At 37.7% G+C, this 20476-nt stretch overlaps 1 protein-coding gene across 2 annotated transcripts in view; it reads left to right on the plus strand.

Moving 5' to 3' along the window:
- SLK (STE20 like kinase) overlaps positions 1-20476 on the plus strand; it is a 59398-nt gene that overhangs the window by 11645 nt on the left and 27277 nt on the right. For both annotated transcript variants that reach the window (XM_040254317.1, XM_040254319.1), the window contains exons 2-7: positions 11042-11206; positions 12801-12849; positions 14747-14896; positions 18699-18771; positions 18930-19124; positions 19647-19728. In XM_040254317.1, coding sequence (XP_040110251.1) covers positions 11042-11206; positions 12801-12849; positions 14747-14896; positions 18699-18771; positions 18930-19124; positions 19647-19728 — 714 coding nt within the window. The remainder of the gene's footprint in view (positions 1-11041; positions 11207-12800; positions 12850-14746; positions 14897-18698; positions 18772-18929; positions 19125-19646; positions 19729-20476) is intronic.

Below are 20476 nucleotides of genomic sequence, written 5' to 3' on the forward strand. Positions count from 1 at the left end.
CCAAATAGTGGGACAGTCTACAAAAGAGTGACTTGAAAGCAAGGATGACAAAATGGTTAACAGTTGGTAACCCTGGGTGAGGGGTATACAGTTGGTCACTGTCTGTTCACTCAATTTCTTTGTAGGTTTGGATTTTTCAAATTAAAAAAGGAAAGGATCATATTTTAAAATACTGTTCTGCACATTGCTTTATTTCACTTAACAGTTCTTCTTTTCACATTTTTTTCTCCCTTTATATAGTCATCATTTTTCTCTTTCTATGAAAGGAAAAAGAAAGTCTCTTTTCAGAATGGGTAACTACTTCTGTATTATGCTACTGAAGTTACCTGGTGTTTATTAAATACTGCATTGTATTTTGAACTCAATACCACATGAAGTCCAAATTCCTAGCATATATACATTTATGTTTTAAAAAAGGTAACTGAAACTTTGAATTGTAAAAATGGCTTTAATGTGCTGGCTTATCTTTTTTCCTTATAAAAATCTTTTGTGTTTGAATTTCTTATCTTGACAGCAACTTGTTTTGGCCCTTTACTTTTATAATTTAACATTGAGAATGTTTTTGTGGTAATGATCTTCCTTACCATTTAAAAGCCTTTATTTTTCTTGAATTAATTTCCAGAAGTAGTATGTCTTTGTCCTATTTCTAAATATTTAAAAAAAATTCTTTTTGTGTTCTCATTTTTTCAGCCTTTCAACTATGTAACCCGTGCAAATTCCTAAAGCTTATCTATCACACAATTATCAAAAATGTTGCAGTTTATCAGAGTCAGCAAGTCCATGAAATAAATGGGAAAACTGTGTTATCTGAGAACTGGTAAAACATTTTAGAAACTGCTGATTTAACTAACATTAACTTATTATTGACACTTTGTTGTTGGTATCTTGACTGACCAATAACTAAATTTTCTGTAGATAACGAGAGCAATATAAATAAAGTAGTGTTTGGGAATATAAAGAGAATATAAAGTATATTCTTTTCTTTTTTGCAGAATTCAGGAAATGGCATGAAAATGTGTTCTTTTAAAAGCATTTAAGTTAATTAATTTGGCCATACCACGTGGTATGCAGGATCTTAGTTCCCTGACTAGGGATCAAACCCGTGCCCTCTGCGGTGGAGAATTCCCTTAAAAAAGGATATCTGTAATATTTTCCACCTGTTAATGGGAGAGTATATTGTATAGCTGATCCTCATTATTTGCAGATTCTTTATTTGCAAATTTATCTTCTTACTAAAATCTATTTGTAGCCCCCAAACCTGTGCCTGCAGTGCTTGCACAGTTATTTGTGTACACATGCAAAGCTGTGTAAGATGTGAGTGCCTAGATGCACTTGTTACGTGCTGAGATCGAACCTGGTAGTGCTCTGTCTTGCCTCACCTCATACAGAGAGGCCCAGAGGATGGAAGGAGAGGGGGCTGCGTGCTGTAGTGCAACTCTGGCACTTATTTTTGGAGCAGCCTCGAACAAATCACCTAACATTTCTGAACTTCATTTTCTCTTTTGTGAAAGAAATAGAATCTACCAGGATGAGTTGTTTGAGATCTAAGGTTATAGTCTGTGTGGGGGGAATGTGTGTGTGTATTTCTTCTAGGAGCAGTGGCTCAGTATTCACTAATTCAGAGTTTGTAGTGACTCTGTAGAACACATAAGAATAAATAGTTGAAATTAACTGTGTATCTTTGCTAAGTTATGTTGAGTAATTTTGTTCTTATCTGATATTCACTCTTATTCCTACCAAAATCTTATCTGGGTTCTGAGAAGATCACCAGGATTAGCATGTAATATAAAACAGTTAATAGTATCTAAACAGTCTAAAACTATCTTCTTTCTCTAGTGCTGTTTTTTTTCCCAGACTGCTCTTTGGAAATTTGAATATTTATTAACCAAATATTTAATATACTGTGTCTTAGTTCTCCCATCTGTCATCCTCAGCTCCACACACCCCTTTCTGTGGTTCTGCTTTGTGACATTGTTCTGAGATTTTTGCAGATCACCGTCTCTGTCTTGCCAGGTGCTCGCTTTTAGGTTTCCGAAGTGTTGAACACTGCAGGAAGGCTGCACGGAGGAGGCGAGAGGGCGCCTGCATCTTTCTGCTTCCTGTGGCTCCCTGTCTGCTTCGCTGTTACTTTGACCATCGTCCTAGGGGAACTTCTCACCCCAGCAATAGCGGTCCCAGATTCAGTCTGTAGTTTTTCTAACACTCACAGAGCTAGTCTTATCATAACCCTTACAAACACCAGCTCTGATTGGCTAGTCCTCTCTTCCTCAAAAGGTACCCTGGTCTCACAAGATCCCTCTTCCAAGTTGAGAGACTCCGCAGCAGCTGAGCGCCGCTCTCTCCTCAGGGACCTGAGTTTCAGCTCTGCAGGATCTTTTCCTCCAAGTTGCTGAGTTTGTGTCATTACCGTCTCTTTCCTTGGCTCCTGTGATTCGTGAAGATAAAACCATAGTGATTTTTAAGTGATGATGACTGATTTTTGAAAACTTTACCCACTGAAATTATAGCTCCTTTAAATTAACATCTGAGTGTTTGTTATTTCATTCTTGTTTTTATTAACATTTGTTTAGTTAAAATTTTGTCTAGAATTTTCATGCTTTTAGGTAGTAGATGCGATTGTTTCTTTTTAATGCCCTATTTGCATTATGTCTGTTTAAAGTATGGTTTTGCACACATCAATTTATTTCAGTTTTGAATTTCAGAGTCCTCTCAAACCATATCGTGATGAATATCTTCAAGCAGTATGTAAGAGGCACTATATTTTCTAATGTAAATTTTATTTATTTATATTAAACCAAATGGTACTATCGCTGACTTAACCAGTATATCCAGGGCAATAGAATAATGAAATTTGTTGCTACAAAGAACTTTAGAGATTATCTAGTATTAATTATTTTTGCTTTCATGCCATTCTATTAACAAGTAAAAGATACATCTTTAAAATCTCTCCTGCCATGAGTAGAGGCATGCAAAAGAAGGATGACTTTTTAACTCTACTCACAGTATCCTTGGTCTCTTTCCACTGCTTGTGTTTTATAGTGTTCCTTTTCAAGGACAGTTGCTCTGCTCTCTTTTCCCAAGTGTTACATTAAAATGGTGAGAGAAGGACATTTCTCACTGACTTATTTCCTGACTTGGGGGAGGGTGAGTTCTATGTATTGTTTTTTCAACTGAAGTGTCTTTCTTGGATAAACTTAATGCCATGTTTCACCCAGTTAAAACAGACCTTCAACTCTTTAACGTTTCTGAAACTGGGATAAGTCCCGATTCATTGTTTGATGCCTTAACATTGTTCGCCAGGTGGCAGCTGTGATATATATATCATTGTGCATTGTGAATGTAGCTGTATCTCAGGTATCATACAGTTGCAACCCGTTGATGTTTCAATCAGTAAACCATTTAAGAATGTTGTGAAGAAAGAATGTGAGGCCTGGTTGTCATCTAAAAGCTTCTTTTAGCAGCTGTTACAAGATCAAGAGAATATCAGCATTATGATTTCAAAATAGGAGGTAGTGGCTTCAAAGAAAATTTTCTAGACAGTAGTAGAGGAATACTTTTTAAAGAAATGCTGTATCACCAAAGCTTTTCATGACCAGAGGATAATATTGTGTGAAAACACAGACATTAGATAATTCTGAGTGAAAAAGTGACTCAGAAGAGTTAACTGTGAAGTGTTTTATTTTTCCTGTATTTACAAAGATAATATACAATAGCAATTTTTCTCTAGATCTATCCAAAAGAGCTCTTAAAAAGGAATAATGTGAAAATTCTAAATAACAAACTTCTGTCATAGTTTATTAGCAGTTTTTCTTTCTTTGCAGAACATAAGATAATGGGCTTCCCTGGTAGCTCAATCAGTAAAGAATCCGCGTGCAATGTGGGAGACCAGCTTTCGATCCCTGGGTGGGGAAGATCTCCTGGAGAAGGAAATGGCTGCTGCTGCTGCTAAGTCGCTTCAGTCGTATCTGACTCTGTGCGACCCTATAGACGGCAGCCCACCAGGCTCCCCTGTCCCTGGGATTCTCCAGGCAAGAACACTGGAGTGGGTTGCCATTTCCTTCTCCAATCCGTATTCTTGCTTGGAAAATCCATGGACAGAGGAGCCTGGTGGGCCACAGTCCCTGGGGTCACAGAGAATCTGACATGACTTAGTGACTATACCACCACTCTCTGAACCCTAAACATTAGGGTTACTTTATTAGTAATTAGCATTAATTTCTACCTCTGTTTTTACCTAAGGAGGTAAAATGAAGCAAAGTATACTAGGAGAATTCCCACATAGAGGCTTATGCCTAGTTTAATTGTTCTTCCATCATCATCTCCAAGATTAGGTAATAGATCCCTAAGAAATACCCTGTAGACTGATGCTTTAGTACCTTACTGCCGCTATAAAAGTAATACATGTCCATTAAAAAATGTAAACAGTGTGAAAACTAAAGAGAAAGTCAAAGGCACATGAAACGGCCATCCCCCGAGGATGTCTTTCCAAGTATTTCTTAAATAGCTATCCCTATGTAAGAGTGGATGTGTAGTTTTTATAAAATTGCCTACCTTTCCTGTTTAGTAAGTTGCTTTTCTTCCATTCAGACAAATATTGTGGTTTTTGTTCTATCTTAAGAAATATTAATTGATTAGTCAGTTAATTTTAATGGTTGCATAATTCTCCATTATAGAAGCATACTGAATGATTTAAGTAGGTTTTTGTTAATGGACATTTAGGCTGATTAAGTTTTCTTTATTATAAACAGTGCTTTGATGAATGTTTTCTGCATATATATATATTTATTTTATAAAATTTTCTCCTTATAAATTATTAAAATGGAATTGGGCATTTATTTATTAAGACACTTATTACTAGGTTTTGAAAGTTTGCTGTTTTTTCTTATAAAATGATAGATTTGCTGAAGTGATGGTAACATGCATAATGTTGAAAATCTCCTTTAAAGACCTTTGTATGTGTGCTCAGTCGTCTTGTCCAGCTCTGCAACTCCATGAACCGTGGCCCACCAGACTCCTCTGTCCATGTAATTTTTTAAAAAACCTAGTTAGTATTTTTGACTTCCCTGGTGGCTCAGACGGTAAAGCGTCTGCCTACAATGCGGGAGACCTGGGTTCAATCCCTGGGTAGGGAAGATCTCCTGGAGAAGGAAATGGCAAACCACTCCAGTATTCTTGCCTGGAGAATCCCATAGATGGAGAAGCCTGGTAGTCTACAGTCCATGGGGTTGCAGAGTCGGACACGACTGAGCGACTTCACTTCAGTTAGTATTTTATGATTTGATTCCTAACTTTAAAATAATGATCTTGACTTCTACTACACATTTGGAAACCTTCCCTTTGTAATAAATGGAAATGAGAAGTTATTAGTTAAAGAAAATGGAAAAGTTAAAGTACTAAAAACAATGAAAAATGATTAAACTGATGGAAATATAGGGAAACTAGGAAGGGTAATGATTAAGATAAAGAGTTTTGGAAACAGCCTGGATTTGAATCTCGATTCTGCCTCTTACTTCTTCCTGGCCTTGGGGAAGCATTTTAATCTCTCTAAGTTTATCCTTCTTTAAAGCAGGAATGCTAATATATCATGGTATCGTTTTGAGGCTTAACTAATAATAGTAATAATTCCAGGTAACATTTTCGAATTCTTTTTACTATGAATGGCAGGCAGTGTATTAAATGTTTATATGTATTTTTTCCCTTGGCAAATGTTATATTAATTCTCACAAACTTGTGAGTTGTAAGTACATTTTATTGATGAGGAAGCTAAGTCTAAGAGAGGGATTTTGTAAGTTGCCCAACGTAGTTATTAAGTGGCAGAATCATAATTTGAACCCTAACAGTCTGATCCAATAGAACCTGCAACTTGAAATTCTATCTGTATTAAGCACTTGGCATGTATCTGTTAATATTTATGTTTAGACTACCTTTAAAAAATAAGTATAACAGAGAATGAGAAGATAAGCCACTGACTGGGAGAAAATGTTTGCAAATGACATATCTGATAAAGCACTGTAATTCAAAATATATTAAGAATTCTTAAAACTCAACAGTTTGAAAACCTATGGTCTGATTAAAAAATAACCGAAAGATTTGGGCATCTCACCAAAGAAGAAATTCAGATGGCCAATATATTAGAATGACAGAAACCTCCACCAGCACAACCAAATGCTGGCAAGGGTGGGGAGCAGCAGTTCAGTGCATTCACTCAAGTCATGACCGACTCTCTGTGACCCCATGGACTGCAGCATGCCAGGCCTCCCTGTCCATCACCAGCTCCTGGAGCTTGCTGTAACTCATGTCCAGTGAGTTGGTGATGCCATCCAACCGCCTCATCCTCTGTCATCCCCTTCTCCTCCCACCTCCAATCTTTCCCAGCATCAGGGTCTTTTCCAGTGAGTCAGTTCTTTGCATCAGGTGGCCAAAGTATTGGAGTTTCAACTTCAGCATCAGTCCTTCCAATGAATATTCAGGACTGATTCACTTTAGGATGGACTGGTTGGATCTCCTTGCCATCCAAGGGACTCTCAAGAGTCTTCTCCAACACCACAGTTCAAAAGCATCAATTCTTCAGCACTCAGCTTTCTTAATAGTCCAACTCTCACATCCATACATGACTACTAGACTCTTGGAGCAACAGGAACTCTCAGTCATTGCTGTTTGGAATACAAAATAGTATAGCCACTTTGAGTTCAGTTCAGTTGCTCAGTCGTGTCTGACTCTTGAGACCCCATTGACTTCAGCACACCAGGCCTCCCTGTTCATCACCAACTACTGGAGTTTACTCAAACCCACGTCCATCCAGTCGATGATGCCATCCAACCATCTCATCCTCTGTCATCCCCTTCTCCTCCTGCCCTCAATCTTTCCCAGCATCAGGGGCTTTTCCATTGAGTCAGCTGTTCACATCAGGTGGCCAAAGTATTGGAGTTTCAGCCTCAACATCAGTCCTTCCAGTGAATACTCAGGACTGATTTCCTTTAGGATGGACTGGTTGTTGGATCTCCTTGCTGTCCAAGGGACTCTCAAGAGTCTTCTCCAACAGTATAGTTCAAAAGCATCAATTTTTTGGCATTCAAAAAAAAGTTGGACTTTATAGTCCAACTCTCATATCCATACATGACTACTGGAAAAACCATAGCTTTGACTAGATGGACCTTTGTTGGTAAAGTAATGTCTTTGTTTTTTAATATGCTGTCTAGGTTGGTCATAACTTTTCTTCCAAGGAGCAACCATCTTTTAATTTCATGGCTGTAGTCACCATCTGCAGTTATTTTGGAGCCCAAAAAATAAAGTCTCACTGTTTCCACTGTTTCCCATTTTAGAAGACACTTTGTCAGTATCTTGCAAAACTACACATACTTTTGAAGTAAAGTGAAGTAAAGTGAAGTTGCTCAGTTGTGTCCGACTCTTTGCGACCCCATGGACTGTAGCCTACCAGGCTCCTCAGTCCATGGGATTTTCCAGGCAAGAGTACTGGAGTGGGTTGCCATTTCCTTCTCCAGGGGTTCTTTCTGACCCAGGGATCGAACCTGGGTCTCCCGCATTGTAGGCAGACGCTTTACTGTCTGAGCTACCAGGGAAGGTGGTGTACTATACACATACTTTTACCATATGATCCTGTAATTCTGCTCCTTTGTACTTACTCAGAGAAGTTGAAAGCTTAAACCCACACAAAAAGTTGCATGCAGATGTTTATAGCAGCTTTATTCATCATTGCTAAAACTTGGAAACAACCAAGATGCCTTCAGTTGGTGAATGAATAAACATGCATACTACATCTGTGTATCCAAGTATTACTTAGCACTAAAAAGAAATTAGGTATCAAACCATGAAAAGATGTGGAGGAATCTTAAATGCATGTTACTCAGTGGAAGAAGCCAATCTGAAAAGGCTACATACTGTATGAAAAACAGAAAACTGTGGAGACAGTAAAAAGATCAGGGGAGGGGTTAGGAGAAAGAGTGGGGTGAATAGGCCGAGCATAGAGATCTTTAGGGCAGTGAAACTATTCTGTATGATATTAACATGGTGGATACATATCATGTATTTTGTCCAGACCCATAGAAGGCACACCAGGAGTTCATCCTGATGTAAACAGTGCCCTTCAGGTAATGATGATGTGTCAATATAGATTCCTCAGCTTTAGCAAATGTACCACTCTGGTGCAGAATGTTGGTAGTGAGGAAGGCTGTGCATGAATAGGGAAGGGATGTATATGGAAGCTCTTTGTACTTTCTGCTACATTATATCTACTTTCTGTACATTATATCTACTACTGTGGGCAAGAATCTGTTAGAAGAAATGTTGTAGCCGTCTTGGTCAACACAAGAGTCACAATGCAGTACTTGGATGCAGTCTCAAAAATGACAGAATGATCTCTGTTCATTTCCAAGGCAAACCATTCAATATCACAGCAATCCAAGTCTGTGCCCCAACCAGCAATGCTGAAGAAGCTGAGCGGTTCTGTGAAGACCTTCAAGACCTAGGACTAACACCCCCAAAAGATGTCCTTTTCATTAATAGGGGACTGGAATGCAAAGTAGGAAGTCAAGAAATACCTGGAGTAACAGGCAAATTTGGCCTTGGAGTACAGAATGAGGCAGGGCAAAGGCTAAAAGAGTTTTGCCAAGAGAATGCACTGGTCATAGCAAACACCCTTTTCCAACAACACAAGAGAAGACTGCACATGGACATCACAAGATGGTTGATACTGAAATTAGATTGATTATATTCTTTGCAGCCAAAGATGGAGAAGCTCTATACAGTCAGCAAAAACAAGACCGGGAGCTGACTGTGGCACAGACCATGAACTCTTTATTGTCAAATTCAGACTTAAATTGAAGAAAGTAGGGAAAACCACTAGGCCATTCAGGTATGACCTAAATGGAATCCCTTATGATTATACAGTGGAAGTGAGAAGTAGATTCAAGGGACTAGATCTGATAGAGTGCCTGAAGAACTGTGGACCAGAGGTTCGTGACATTGTACAGGAGGCAGGGATCAAGACCATCCCTAAGGAAAAGAAATGCAAAAAGGCAAAATGGTTGTCTGAGGAGGCCATAAATAGCTGTGAATAGAAGAGAAGCGAAAGGCAAAGGAGAAAGGAAAGATATACCCATGTGAACGCAGAGTTCCAAAGAATAGCAAGGAAAGATAAGAAAGCCTTCCTCAGCAATCAGTGCAAAGAAATAGAGGAAGACAATAGAATGGGATAGAGATCTCTACAGGAAAATCAGAGCTACCACGGGAACATTTCATGGAAAGATGGGCTCAATAAAGGGCAGAAATGGTATGGACCTAACAGAAGCAGAAGATATTAAGAAGAGGTGGCAAGAATACACAGAAGAACTGTACAAAACAGATCTTCATGACCCAGATAATCACGATGGTGTGATCACTCACCTAGAGCCAGACATCCTGGAATGCAAAGTCAAGTGGGCCTTAGGAAGCATCACTACGAGCAAAGCTTGTGGAGGTGATAGAATTTCAGTTGAGCTATTTCAAATCCTGAAAGATGATGCTGGGAAAGTGCTGCACTTAATATGCCAGCAAATTTGGAAAACTCAGCAGTGGCCACAGGACTGGAAAAGGTCAATTTTCATTCCAGTCCCAAAGAAAGGCAATGCCAAAGAATGCTCAAATTGCTGCACTCATCTCACATGCTAGTAAAGTAAGGTTCAAAATTCTCCAAGCCAGGCTTTAACACTATGAACCATGAACTTCCAGATATTCAGGCTGGATTTAGAAAAGGCAGAAGAACCAGAGATCAAATTGCCAACATCCGTTGGATCATCAGAAAAGCAAGAGAGTTCCAGGAAAACATATATTTCTGCTTTATTGACTACACCAAAGCCTTTGACTGTGTGGATCACAATAAACTGTGGAAAATTCTGAAAGAAATGGGAATACCAGACCACCTCACCTGCCTCTTGAGAAATCTGTATGCAGGTCAGGAAGCAACAGTTAGAGGTCGACATGGAACAACAGACTTGTTCCAAATAGGGCAAGTAGTACATCAAGGCTGTATATTGTCACCCTGCTTATTTAACTTGTATGCAGAGTACCTCACGAGAATCGCTGGGCTGGATGAAGTACAGGCTGGAATCAAGATTTCCAGGAGAAATAACAATAACCTCAGATATGCAGATAACACCACCCTTATGGCAGAAAGTGAAGAAGAACTAAGGAGCCTCTTGATAAAAGTGAAAGAGGAGAGTGGAAAAGTTGGCTTTAAAACTCAACATTCAAAAAACGAAGATCATGGCATCTGGTCCCATCACTTCATGGCAGTAGATGGGGGAACAGTGGAAACAGTGAGAGACTTTATTTTCTTGGGCTCCAAAATCACTGCAGGTGTGACTTCAGCCAGGAAATTAAAAGATTCTTGCTCCTTGGAAGGAAAGTTATGACCAACCTAGACAGCAGATTAAAAAGCAGAGGCATTACTTTACCAACAAAGGTCCGTCTAGTCAAGGCTATGGTTTTTCCAGTGGTCATGTATGGATGTGAGAGTTGGACTGTGAAGAATACTGAGCACCAAAGAATTGATGCTTTTGAATTGTGGTGTTGGAGAAGACTGTTGAGAGTCCCTTGGACAGCAAGAAGATCCAACCAGTCCATCCTAAAGAAAATCAGTCCTGAATATTCATTGGAAGGACTGATGCCGAAACTGAAGCTCCAATACTTTGGCCACCTGCTGTGAAAGAACTGAGTCATTTGAAAAGACCTTGATGTTGGGAGAGATTGAGGGCAGGAGAAGGGGATGACAGAGGATGATATGGTTGGATGGCATCACTGACTCAATGGACATGAGTTCAAGTGAACGCCAGGAGTTGGTAATGGACAGGGAGGGTTGCCATGCTGTAGTCCATGGGGTCACAAAGAGTCGGACATGAATGAGCGACTGAACTGAACTGCACTATACTTCCTGCTTAGATTTGCAGTGAACTGAAAACAAAAAATAAAGTTTATTAAAAAATAATAATATTTATAAAGCAAGTATGCATTGTAATCATGGACATAATGATACTTTTGTTTTTAGGCTCAGAATAAAGAGACCAATGTTTTAGCTGCTGCAAAGGTGATTGACACCAAATCTGAAGAAGAACTTGAAGACTACATGGTTGAAATTGACATATTAGCATCTTGTGATCACCCTAATATAGTGAAGCTCCTAGATGCCTTCTATTATGAGAATAATCTTTGGGTAAGTATTTTTGGTTAATCTGTAGGAATAGCCAAAATAAGTAATTGTCCTGAAGAGATTTATAAGTTGCATAGACCTTTTTTTGGACTACCTCTTCTGTTTAGTTACTTATGCTACTTGAACGAGAATTGATGAGAGGGTGATTAACAACACAGCAGCATATTCTTAGCTTCAGCGGATATTTAGATGTGTATTTCAGAATACTATATTTCATGATTGTTTGACATTGGACTGAAATGTAGAAACTTGGTGAAGAATCTTAAATTTTCTAAATAATGAAATTAGATTCCTTTTTTGTTTTGAATTAATATTTTTTCCCAGTTGGAACTTCTTTCTTTCTTTCAAGTCTTTTTTTTTTTCTCCCCAGTTCATTTATTTATTTATTTGTTTTTTAATGTTAGTTTGAAGTATCTTATATTAGTTTCTTAATTTAAATTTAAGTATTAAATTTTTTTTTAACGTTTCTTTTGTTGTGGCCAGGTCTGTATATAAAAATTTTATTCATTTTTAGAAAATGTTAGGCATAAATAAATATATAAATAAAATGTTAATATTTATAATAAGCAGTCAGTCACTTGCTCTGCACCAATACTAATTTAATCAAGAGGACTTTTTTCAATGGAGTTTTAATTTGTCTTCCTGAAGAAATAAGCAAAGTATTACAAAAGAAGAGTAGATAGTATAAGCTATACCTGGTTGCAAATCAAAAGAGCTTTCCTTTTTTATTTTGGTGATGCTAGGCAGGAGCTTGGATAAATCAGTTAATCTTTATCAGTCTGTTTACTCCACTATAGGATAATAATGATCTGTCTCCCAAATTATTTTTCATATCATATAATGAATTTGAAAAACAGCTTATTATAAAAAAATAAGCTCCTGTAAAAAATAAAGTGGTGTTCCATAGAGGAGAAAAAACTATGAATCTATACAATTTGTTAAGCTCTGTAATTAACAGAAACAGCTAGACAACTGTGAGGGACAATGGGAGGGAGAGATAGACATGAATTAATTGAAGAAACATAAAAATACAAAATGAAAACGGTGATGAGGATTAAGAAGGAAAAATGCATGGTGGTGTGTACCAGGGAGGTTTGGGAAGGCATCCGATGGGAAGTGATAAGTGAGCTAGTATCTGAAGCTCTTGTGTATGTTTTCCTCAAGTTTTCAGAAAAACTAAAAGCAACCTTTCAGGATGTATTCCTGTTAGTAAAGTTAAAAAATATGCTTGTTCATTTAACTCACAATAGTTACCTTAAAAAAGGAGATTGTAAAGTCTTTGAGTGGTGAGGAAATGGATGTATAATATGGCCCTTAATAAAAGTTCTGTATCTGGTATTTTTAGAGAACCTGGGGCACTACAGGCGGCGGTGAACAGAGATGCACATGCTTCCACAGTGTGCTCCCTTCGTGCTTTCTCACATGTATAGCAAGACTTGTAACTCTTTTTACAAAGAGAGTCTTTATGGTTGTTAGCATAATATTGTTTATGAAACTTAGGTTATTTGATAGCTATTTATTTATCTTTTGCTAGCTCGAAGGAAAAATACTCAGAATCAGTGTTGTGTTAGACGTGTGCTTTTTTATTTGCCTGCAGATCCTCATTGAATTTTGTGCTGGTGGAGCAGTGGATGCTGTGATGCTTGGTAAATGCCTTTTTGTTCCTTACATTTATATCTTAAATGATACTTTAAAAAAAGCCAGTGGATTTCAAACATTTTTACAGGTATATTTATCTTATTGTTGAGTAACATTCAGTAAGTTAAATTAGCCTAATTATTTTTGTATTCTTAGATAACCATAATAAAATTTTAAAATTAAATGTTGCTTCCTGACCTGCATATAGGTTTCTCAAGTGGCAGGTCAGGTGGTCTGGTATTTCCTTCTGTTTCAGAATTTTCCACAGTTTATTGTGATCCACACAGTCAAAGGCTTTGGCATAGTCAATAAAGCAGAAATAGATGTTTTCCTGAAACTCTCTTGCTTTTTCGATGATCCAGCGGATGTTGGCAATTTGATCTCTGGTTCTTCTGTCTTTTCTAAAACCAGCTTGAACATCTGGAAGTTCATGGTTCATATAGTGTTAAAGCCTGGCTTGGAGAATTTTGAGCATTACTTTACTAGCATGTGAGATGAGTGCAATTGTGCGGTGGTTTGAGCATTCTTTGGCATTGCCTTTCTTTGGGATTGTAATGAAAATTGACCTTTTCCAGTCCTGTGGCCACTGTTGAGTTTTCCAAATTTGCTGGCATATTGAGTGCAGCACTTTCACAGCATCATCTTTCAGGATTTAAAATAGCTCAACTGGAATTCCATCACCTCCACTAGCTTTGTTCATAGTGATGCTTTCTAAGGCCCCCTTGACTTCACATTCCAGGATGACCTGCCTCTTGAGAAACCTATATGCAGGTCAGGAAGCAACAGTTAGAACTGGACATGGAACAACAGACTGGTTCCAAATAGGAAAAGGAATATGTCAGGGCTGTATATTGTCACCCTGCTTATTTAAGTTATATGCAGAGTACATCACGAGAAACGCTGGGCTGGAAGAAGCACAAGCTGGAATCAAGATTGCTGGGAGAAATATCAATAACCTCAGATATGCAGATAACACCACCCTTATGGCAGAAAGTGAAGAGGAACTAAAGAGCCTCTTGATGAAAGTGAAAGAGGAGAGTGAAAAAGTTGGCTTAAAGCTCAACATTCAGAAAACGAAGATCATGGCATCTGGTCCCATCACTTCAAGGCAAAGAGATGGAGAAACAATGGAAACAGTGTCAGACTTTATTTTCTGGGGCTCCAAAATCACTGCAGATGGTGACTGCAGCCATGAAATTAAAAGAATCTTGCTCCTTGGAAGGAAAGTTATGACCAACCTAGACAGCATATTAAAAAGCAGAGACATTACTTTGCCAACAAAGGTCTGTCTAGTCAAGGCTATGATTTTTCCAGTAGTCATGTATGGATGTGAGAGTTGGACTGTGAAGAAAGCTGAGTGCTGAAGAATCAATGACTTTCAACTGTGGTGTTGGAGAAGACTCTTGAGAGTCTCTTGGACTGCAAGGAGATCCAACCAGTCCATCCTAAAGGAGATCAGTCCTGAGTGTTCATTGGAAGGACTGATGCTGAAGCTGAAACTCCAATACTTTGGCTACCTCATACGAAGAGTTGACTCATTGGAAAAGTCCCTGATGCTGGGAGGGATTGGGGGCAGGAGGAGAAGGGGATGACAGAGGATGAGATGGCTGGATGGCATCATCGACTTGATGGACATGAGTTTGGGTAAACTCTGGGAGTTGTTGATGGACAGGGAGGCCTGGCATGCTGTGATTCATGGGGTCGTAAAGAGTCCGACATGGCTGAGTAACTGAACTGAATTGAACTGATAATATGTGAAGACAGTAATATTTGTGTTACACTTTTTAAAAAGTCATTTCATTGTATATAATCTTCAATAGTGACAGTAAAGGTATTAAAGGTATATAGCCTGCTGATACACTTTCACTGTACAAAAATGCTTATTTGTTTACTTTTTCGTTGCAGAGCTTGAGAGACCATTAACTGAGTCCCAAATACAAGTAGTTTGTAAGCAGACTTTAGAGGCTTTGAACTACTTACATGATAATAAAATCATCCACAGAGATCTAAAGGCTGGCAACATTCTTTTTACCTTAGATGGAGATATTAAGTTGGGTAAGTTTATTCTTTTAGATAAAACATTTGACTTTATACTTTGAGATTTCTCCCTGTATGTCTGTTACTTAATATTGTTCTGTTCTGACTCAAATATTAATATGTGAAACAGAGAATTACGTTAAAATATGTAAAGCATGGAGAATTACTTCATGTTAATTTTTTAAATTGAGGCTTCCCAGGTGGTGCAGTGGAAAAGAATCTGCCTGCCAAACAGGAGATGTGGATTTGATCCCCGAGTTGGGAAGATCCCCTGGAGAAGCAAATGGCAACCCACTCCAATATTCTTGCCTGGGAAGTCCCATGGACAGAAGGGCCTGGTGGGCTGCAGTCCATGGGGTTGCAAAGAATCAGATACGACTTAGTGACTAAACAGCAGCAGCAATTTTTAAAATACTTCCTTGGCGGGAATTCCCTTGCAGTCCAGTGGGTAAGACTTGGTGCTTTCGCCAGTGGCCTGGGACTAAGATCCTGCAAGACCTCCTGGCCTGAACTAAGATCTTCCTGGCCTCATGACGTAAGGCCAAAAAAAAAACTTGGGTAAATAATTATTCATTAACTCCCAGAATTTCTAAGTATAGGCACCTAATATAAAGACTCTTTAAACAATGAGAAAGGGTGGATTGTTATTTTTAAAAAGACACACTTTTAAAAGACTGCCTAATAATTTTTCCCTTAAATTTTTATATGTAGAATTAATATTTATAAACACAATACATTTAGAAAATGACACATTATGTAAAACCACTTAGTTTTGTCTTCATTTCCAGAACTCATATCTAGTTGTTTTCTTTTTCCATCTTTAGTTTTATATTCTATTTTGTAGATACGGTATCTTGGCTAAACTCACAAAGTAACTAAGTGTAAAAAAGATGCTAAATATATAAAGTTGAAAATAGTTTTTTTTTTTTTGCACTGAGGGAATAAATGATAATTTCATAAGGAGGAATAGATATAGACTTTAGATAGGAAATTAATGAATTTCATATATACACATACAGATAGAAGATATAGTCCTTTTTAAGTATCCCCAAGATATGAATTATAAAAAATCTCTGGTGATGAAGCCTAAATTTGAGTATTTTGGACAGATATTAAAAGGACAAAATATATCCAAAGGCCATGCTGATACCAGTGATCATAGTTCACTTTACTTTGTCATGACCTCTAAGCAGGTATACTTTGATATACTACTAAATTTTAAATATTTTTTTGAGAAATAAATACAGGTAACCATGTTAAGAGGTGTGTAGCTTATTGACTTGTAGCTCTGTACACAATAGCTTTGTAATCACCACTTAGATAAAGAAATAGAAGTATATCAGGCACCGGCCACCCACTCCAGTACTCTTGCCTGGAAAATCCCATGGACGGAGGAGCCTGGTGGGCTGCAGTCCATGGGGTCGCGAACAGTTGGACACGACTGAGCGACTTCACTTTCACTTTCATGAATTGGAGAAGGACATGGCAACCCACTCCAGTGTTCTTGCCCGGAGAACCCCGGGGACAGGGGAGCCTGGCGGGCTGCCATCTACGGGGTCGCAGAGAGTCAGCCACGACTGACGCGACTTAGCAGCAGCAGCACGGGCACCTTAGGAGCTGCTTCACGTGCCTCATCTGAAGTCACTGTCCTCCTCTTCTCCACAGGTGACCTGTATGCTAGCCACTTCCCTGTGTTTCTTTAAGGCTCTGCACCCCGTGCTCCTCTCCTGACTTGAGACTTTAGGCTTGTCCATGTTTAAAACCTGCTTTTTCTCTTAAGTCTCTTTCAACGCATGGCTCTTACCCCCCACCCCCCTCCTCACCATTCCTTTCTTCTCTTCATGTTTTATCTGTGGCATGCATTTTCATGGCATGCATTCTCAAAGAAAGAGAATTTCAGTATTAGCATGGTTGTGACCCTCCAAAGGCCCACTGATAGTACATGAACAGATATGCAGTAGATCTGTGACATTAAAATTTCATGAGAGAGAGGATTGGGGAAAAATGTCTAAAAAGGCTCTTTAGGAGAGGTTAAAAAAGAAGTCGAGAAACACTTATCTATGGGACCTGAGCTGTTGGACCTGTAGTTTTTCTTATCTTGCATTTTGCTGGCTGCATACTCCTGATGACTTCAGTAAGTTCCTCTCTGTATTTCCCTCAATTTGCAGATAAATCCAAAGACTTTTTGGCAAGGGTCTGCATGGTTTTGTATTCTTTCATTTATTAGGACATGGTATTTTAAGACCACAGTCTGAGTGTTAGGTATGCTTATAGTTTCTGGACTGGCCTTCCTTCTAGGCCTTTCCAAAGGACAGAGCAAGGCTCTCCTGAATTTCTACATATGTCCTATTCAAATTCATGTGTTAATTTTCTGCCTTTTTAAGGCTGAATAGTATTCTGTTATCAGCATATGTATACACCATGTATACATATGCTGATTCATCCATTGATGGACACTTTGGTTGCTTCCACCTTTGGGCTTCTATGAATAATGCTATTATGAACATGGGTGTACAATATCTGTCTTGAGTTCCTGCCTTCATTTCTTCTGGGCAGATACCCAGATTGCATGGTAATTCTATGTTTAATTTTTTGAAGAACCATTGTACCATTTTCCACAGTAGTTGCACAAATTTACATTTCCATAGCAATGCACAGGGGTTCTAATTTTTCTGCCTCCTTACCTGCATTTGTTATTTTCTGTATTTTTGATGATAACCATCCTAATGGGTGTGAAGTGATAGTGGGTGTGAATTCATTGTGTTTATTTGCTCTTGCATTCCTCCTAGTTTAGTCTTTGTTTATAAAGTGATTTTTTATTTCTGATTTCTCTTGTGTTCTGTCACCTCATTCATGAGTTTTAAAATGCTGATATATGTTACTTTTTATGTCTTATATCATATTTTAAAGTCTTGTAGCTTGTTTGGAAATAGTATAATTTTGATCTATTTTTGGTACATGTTTTCTGTAAGTGTTCTAAAATCTTATTTGAATATAAGAATATACTTTTGTGTAAAATAATACATGCCATTAAAAATTACTATATTTTTGAAGATTTAGGATGCTGAAATAGTTTTGCATTGGTTGACATTTAAAATAATTGCACTTTATTTCATTAATTCATGCATACAGATGTCTTCCATTTCTGTGACACTGTATTAAGTATACACAGATATTATTGAACCGTAGTATCCTCAGGAGCCGTATATATATTACAATAACCAAATTTTTATTATCAGATCACATTCTTGCAAATGGAAATAAATATATAAATGCTATTTTAACAGACCAACATGTATCTGCCACATTATTGTAAGTGGAACTGTAAAGTACTTAATAATGACCTTAATTTTCCCCTTGCGCAAGAATGAGGGTGGCTTCTTGTCCCTTCTTAGTTTATCGCCTGCTCATAAGAGTACTTAGGGAGGTATGACTGTTGGCAGTGGACATTTGTGGTTTAGGTCTGGTTTTGGGCCTTTCCCAGTCATGTTCTGAGGGGAAAAAAAAAGTTAAAAAGACTGTTAATGGGTTCTCAAAAAACACTGAAATGGAGTAAATACTGAGTTGATTGTGTGCTTAGTCGCTCAGCTGTGTGCAACTCTTTGTGACCCCATGGACTGTAGCCTGCTCCTCTGTCCATGGGGATTCTCCAGGCAAGAGTACTGGAGTGGGTTGCCACTCCAGTTCTATTTTGCTTACCCTTTAATATTATTAAATTAAAGACTTATTAAAGACTTGATATGCTTTTCCCTTAAGTTGAATATAGCAAACTTTGCTTAAAAACTATCAGTAATACTTTTGTATGGTTATTTGTTTCAAGCGGATTTTGGAGTATCAGCTAAAAACACAAGGACAATTCAAAGGAGAGATTCCTTTATTGGCACACCCTATTGGTATGTATCCAGTTTTATGGATTTGCTGCATTAGTTATGTCAGCAGTTATTATGTGTTAATTTTGTCCACATGTTTGATTATACCGTCTGTCTTTTATGTGGTTTGTGATCACCATTTTAAGTTAAACATCTTCATTTTCAATTCTCTGTCTTCATAGGATGGCTCCTGAGGTAGTCATGTGTGAAACATCAAAGGACAGACCCTATGACTACAAAGCTGACGTTTGGTCCCTGGGTATCACTTTAATAGAAATGGCTGAGATAGAACCACCTCATCATGAATTAAATCCAATGAGAGTGCTGCTAAAAATAGCAAAATCTGAGCCCCCTACATTAGCACAGCCATCAAAATGGTAAAATATTCCTAAACAAAACTTTTTAAGAAGCAAAACTTGAAGATTTATTCTTCCAGCTTTCCAAGGGTATTTAAACTTAGGTACATGGTACAAAGGTTGTATGAAATAGAAAACTGATACTGGTATATTTCCAAGACTTAAGGATCATATAAACTCTTATAATTAACTTTCCCCATCAGTTTGAAAATAGCAGTGATTGGAGTTCTACATGAAAAAGTATTTTCTGTGAGAAGCTGAGGCATGTATGTGATCTGTATTTGTGGAGTTTAATAGAAGAATTTTTGTGATTTTTAGCTTTCTTATGAACATTTGACTGTATCTCAGTGACTTAAAACTATAAGCCTACATACATGTGACTTGTATTTATAAATGAATAACTTATGAATATTAATACTCTCATGAACTAGTTTTATGTTGAGTTAATACTATTACATACATGATAGAACTTAACCATGGTTTCTGTTTTGATTTTAATAACAAAATAAAATAGAATGTCATTATTAAAATTTTATCTTGAAGGTCTTCAAATTTTAAGGACTTTCTCAAGAAATGCTTGGAAAAGAATGTGGATTCCAGGTGGACTACATCTCAGCTACTACAGGTAAAATAAGAGTAGGATGACAGTGGCAAACTAGATAAGTGTTGGAACGTCTCTTTAGGATGAATACAGAGTCAGATTCTTCAGTTTTCCTGTGGAAACACAGGCTACATTGTAGTAGTTAACATTTACTTTACAAACATGTGCTCCCCTTACTAAGGCATTTATTTAGCTTTTAAGTAATTTCTCCTATGCTTTTCTGATTCAGTTTGTGTTCTTTTCATTTTGTTTAGTTATTTCCACTTTGTCAATCACTTCCATTCCGTTTCTCCATTACTAGAAAACAAGTACCTTGCTGGCAGGGGCCGTGAGCTAATTAATTTTTTTTTAGTGTCTCTTACAGTGAGGGTAAATGTTCAGTAAATATTGCTAACTTTAAGAAAAAATGGTGTTGAAGTGATTGAATAATTTTGTTTTATAGCAGGACTTGTTTGTAATATTTGAAATAACATTTTGTCAAACAATAGTAGAGGTAGACAAGTAGAATGACAAGTCTAGAAGCAGTTACTGTTAGGTTGAGTTATTGTACAGCTCCTCCATTATAGTTTTTTAGGTTGCTATTTATCTGGAGAGAGAAACAAGAAAAATTGCCTTTCTGTCTGTACAATAAGTATAACCTTGAAATGCATTTTCTCTTGTTTCACTTCCTCCACACTGGAAGGCCTTAGTCTGTGCCAAACACTAAGTGCACAGTACAGAGATGAATAAAATATCTTCTTACTCTTAAAAACATTAGAACTATGTAAAAAAA

The sequence above is a fragment of the Oryx dammah genome, unplaced genomic scaffold (genome assembly GCF_014754425.2).
Source record: "Oryx dammah isolate SB20612 unplaced genomic scaffold, SCBI_Odam_1.1 HiC_scaffold_14, whole genome shotgun sequence".
NCBI classification, from domain to species: Eukaryota; Metazoa; Chordata; class Mammalia; order Artiodactyla; family Bovidae; genus Oryx; species Oryx dammah.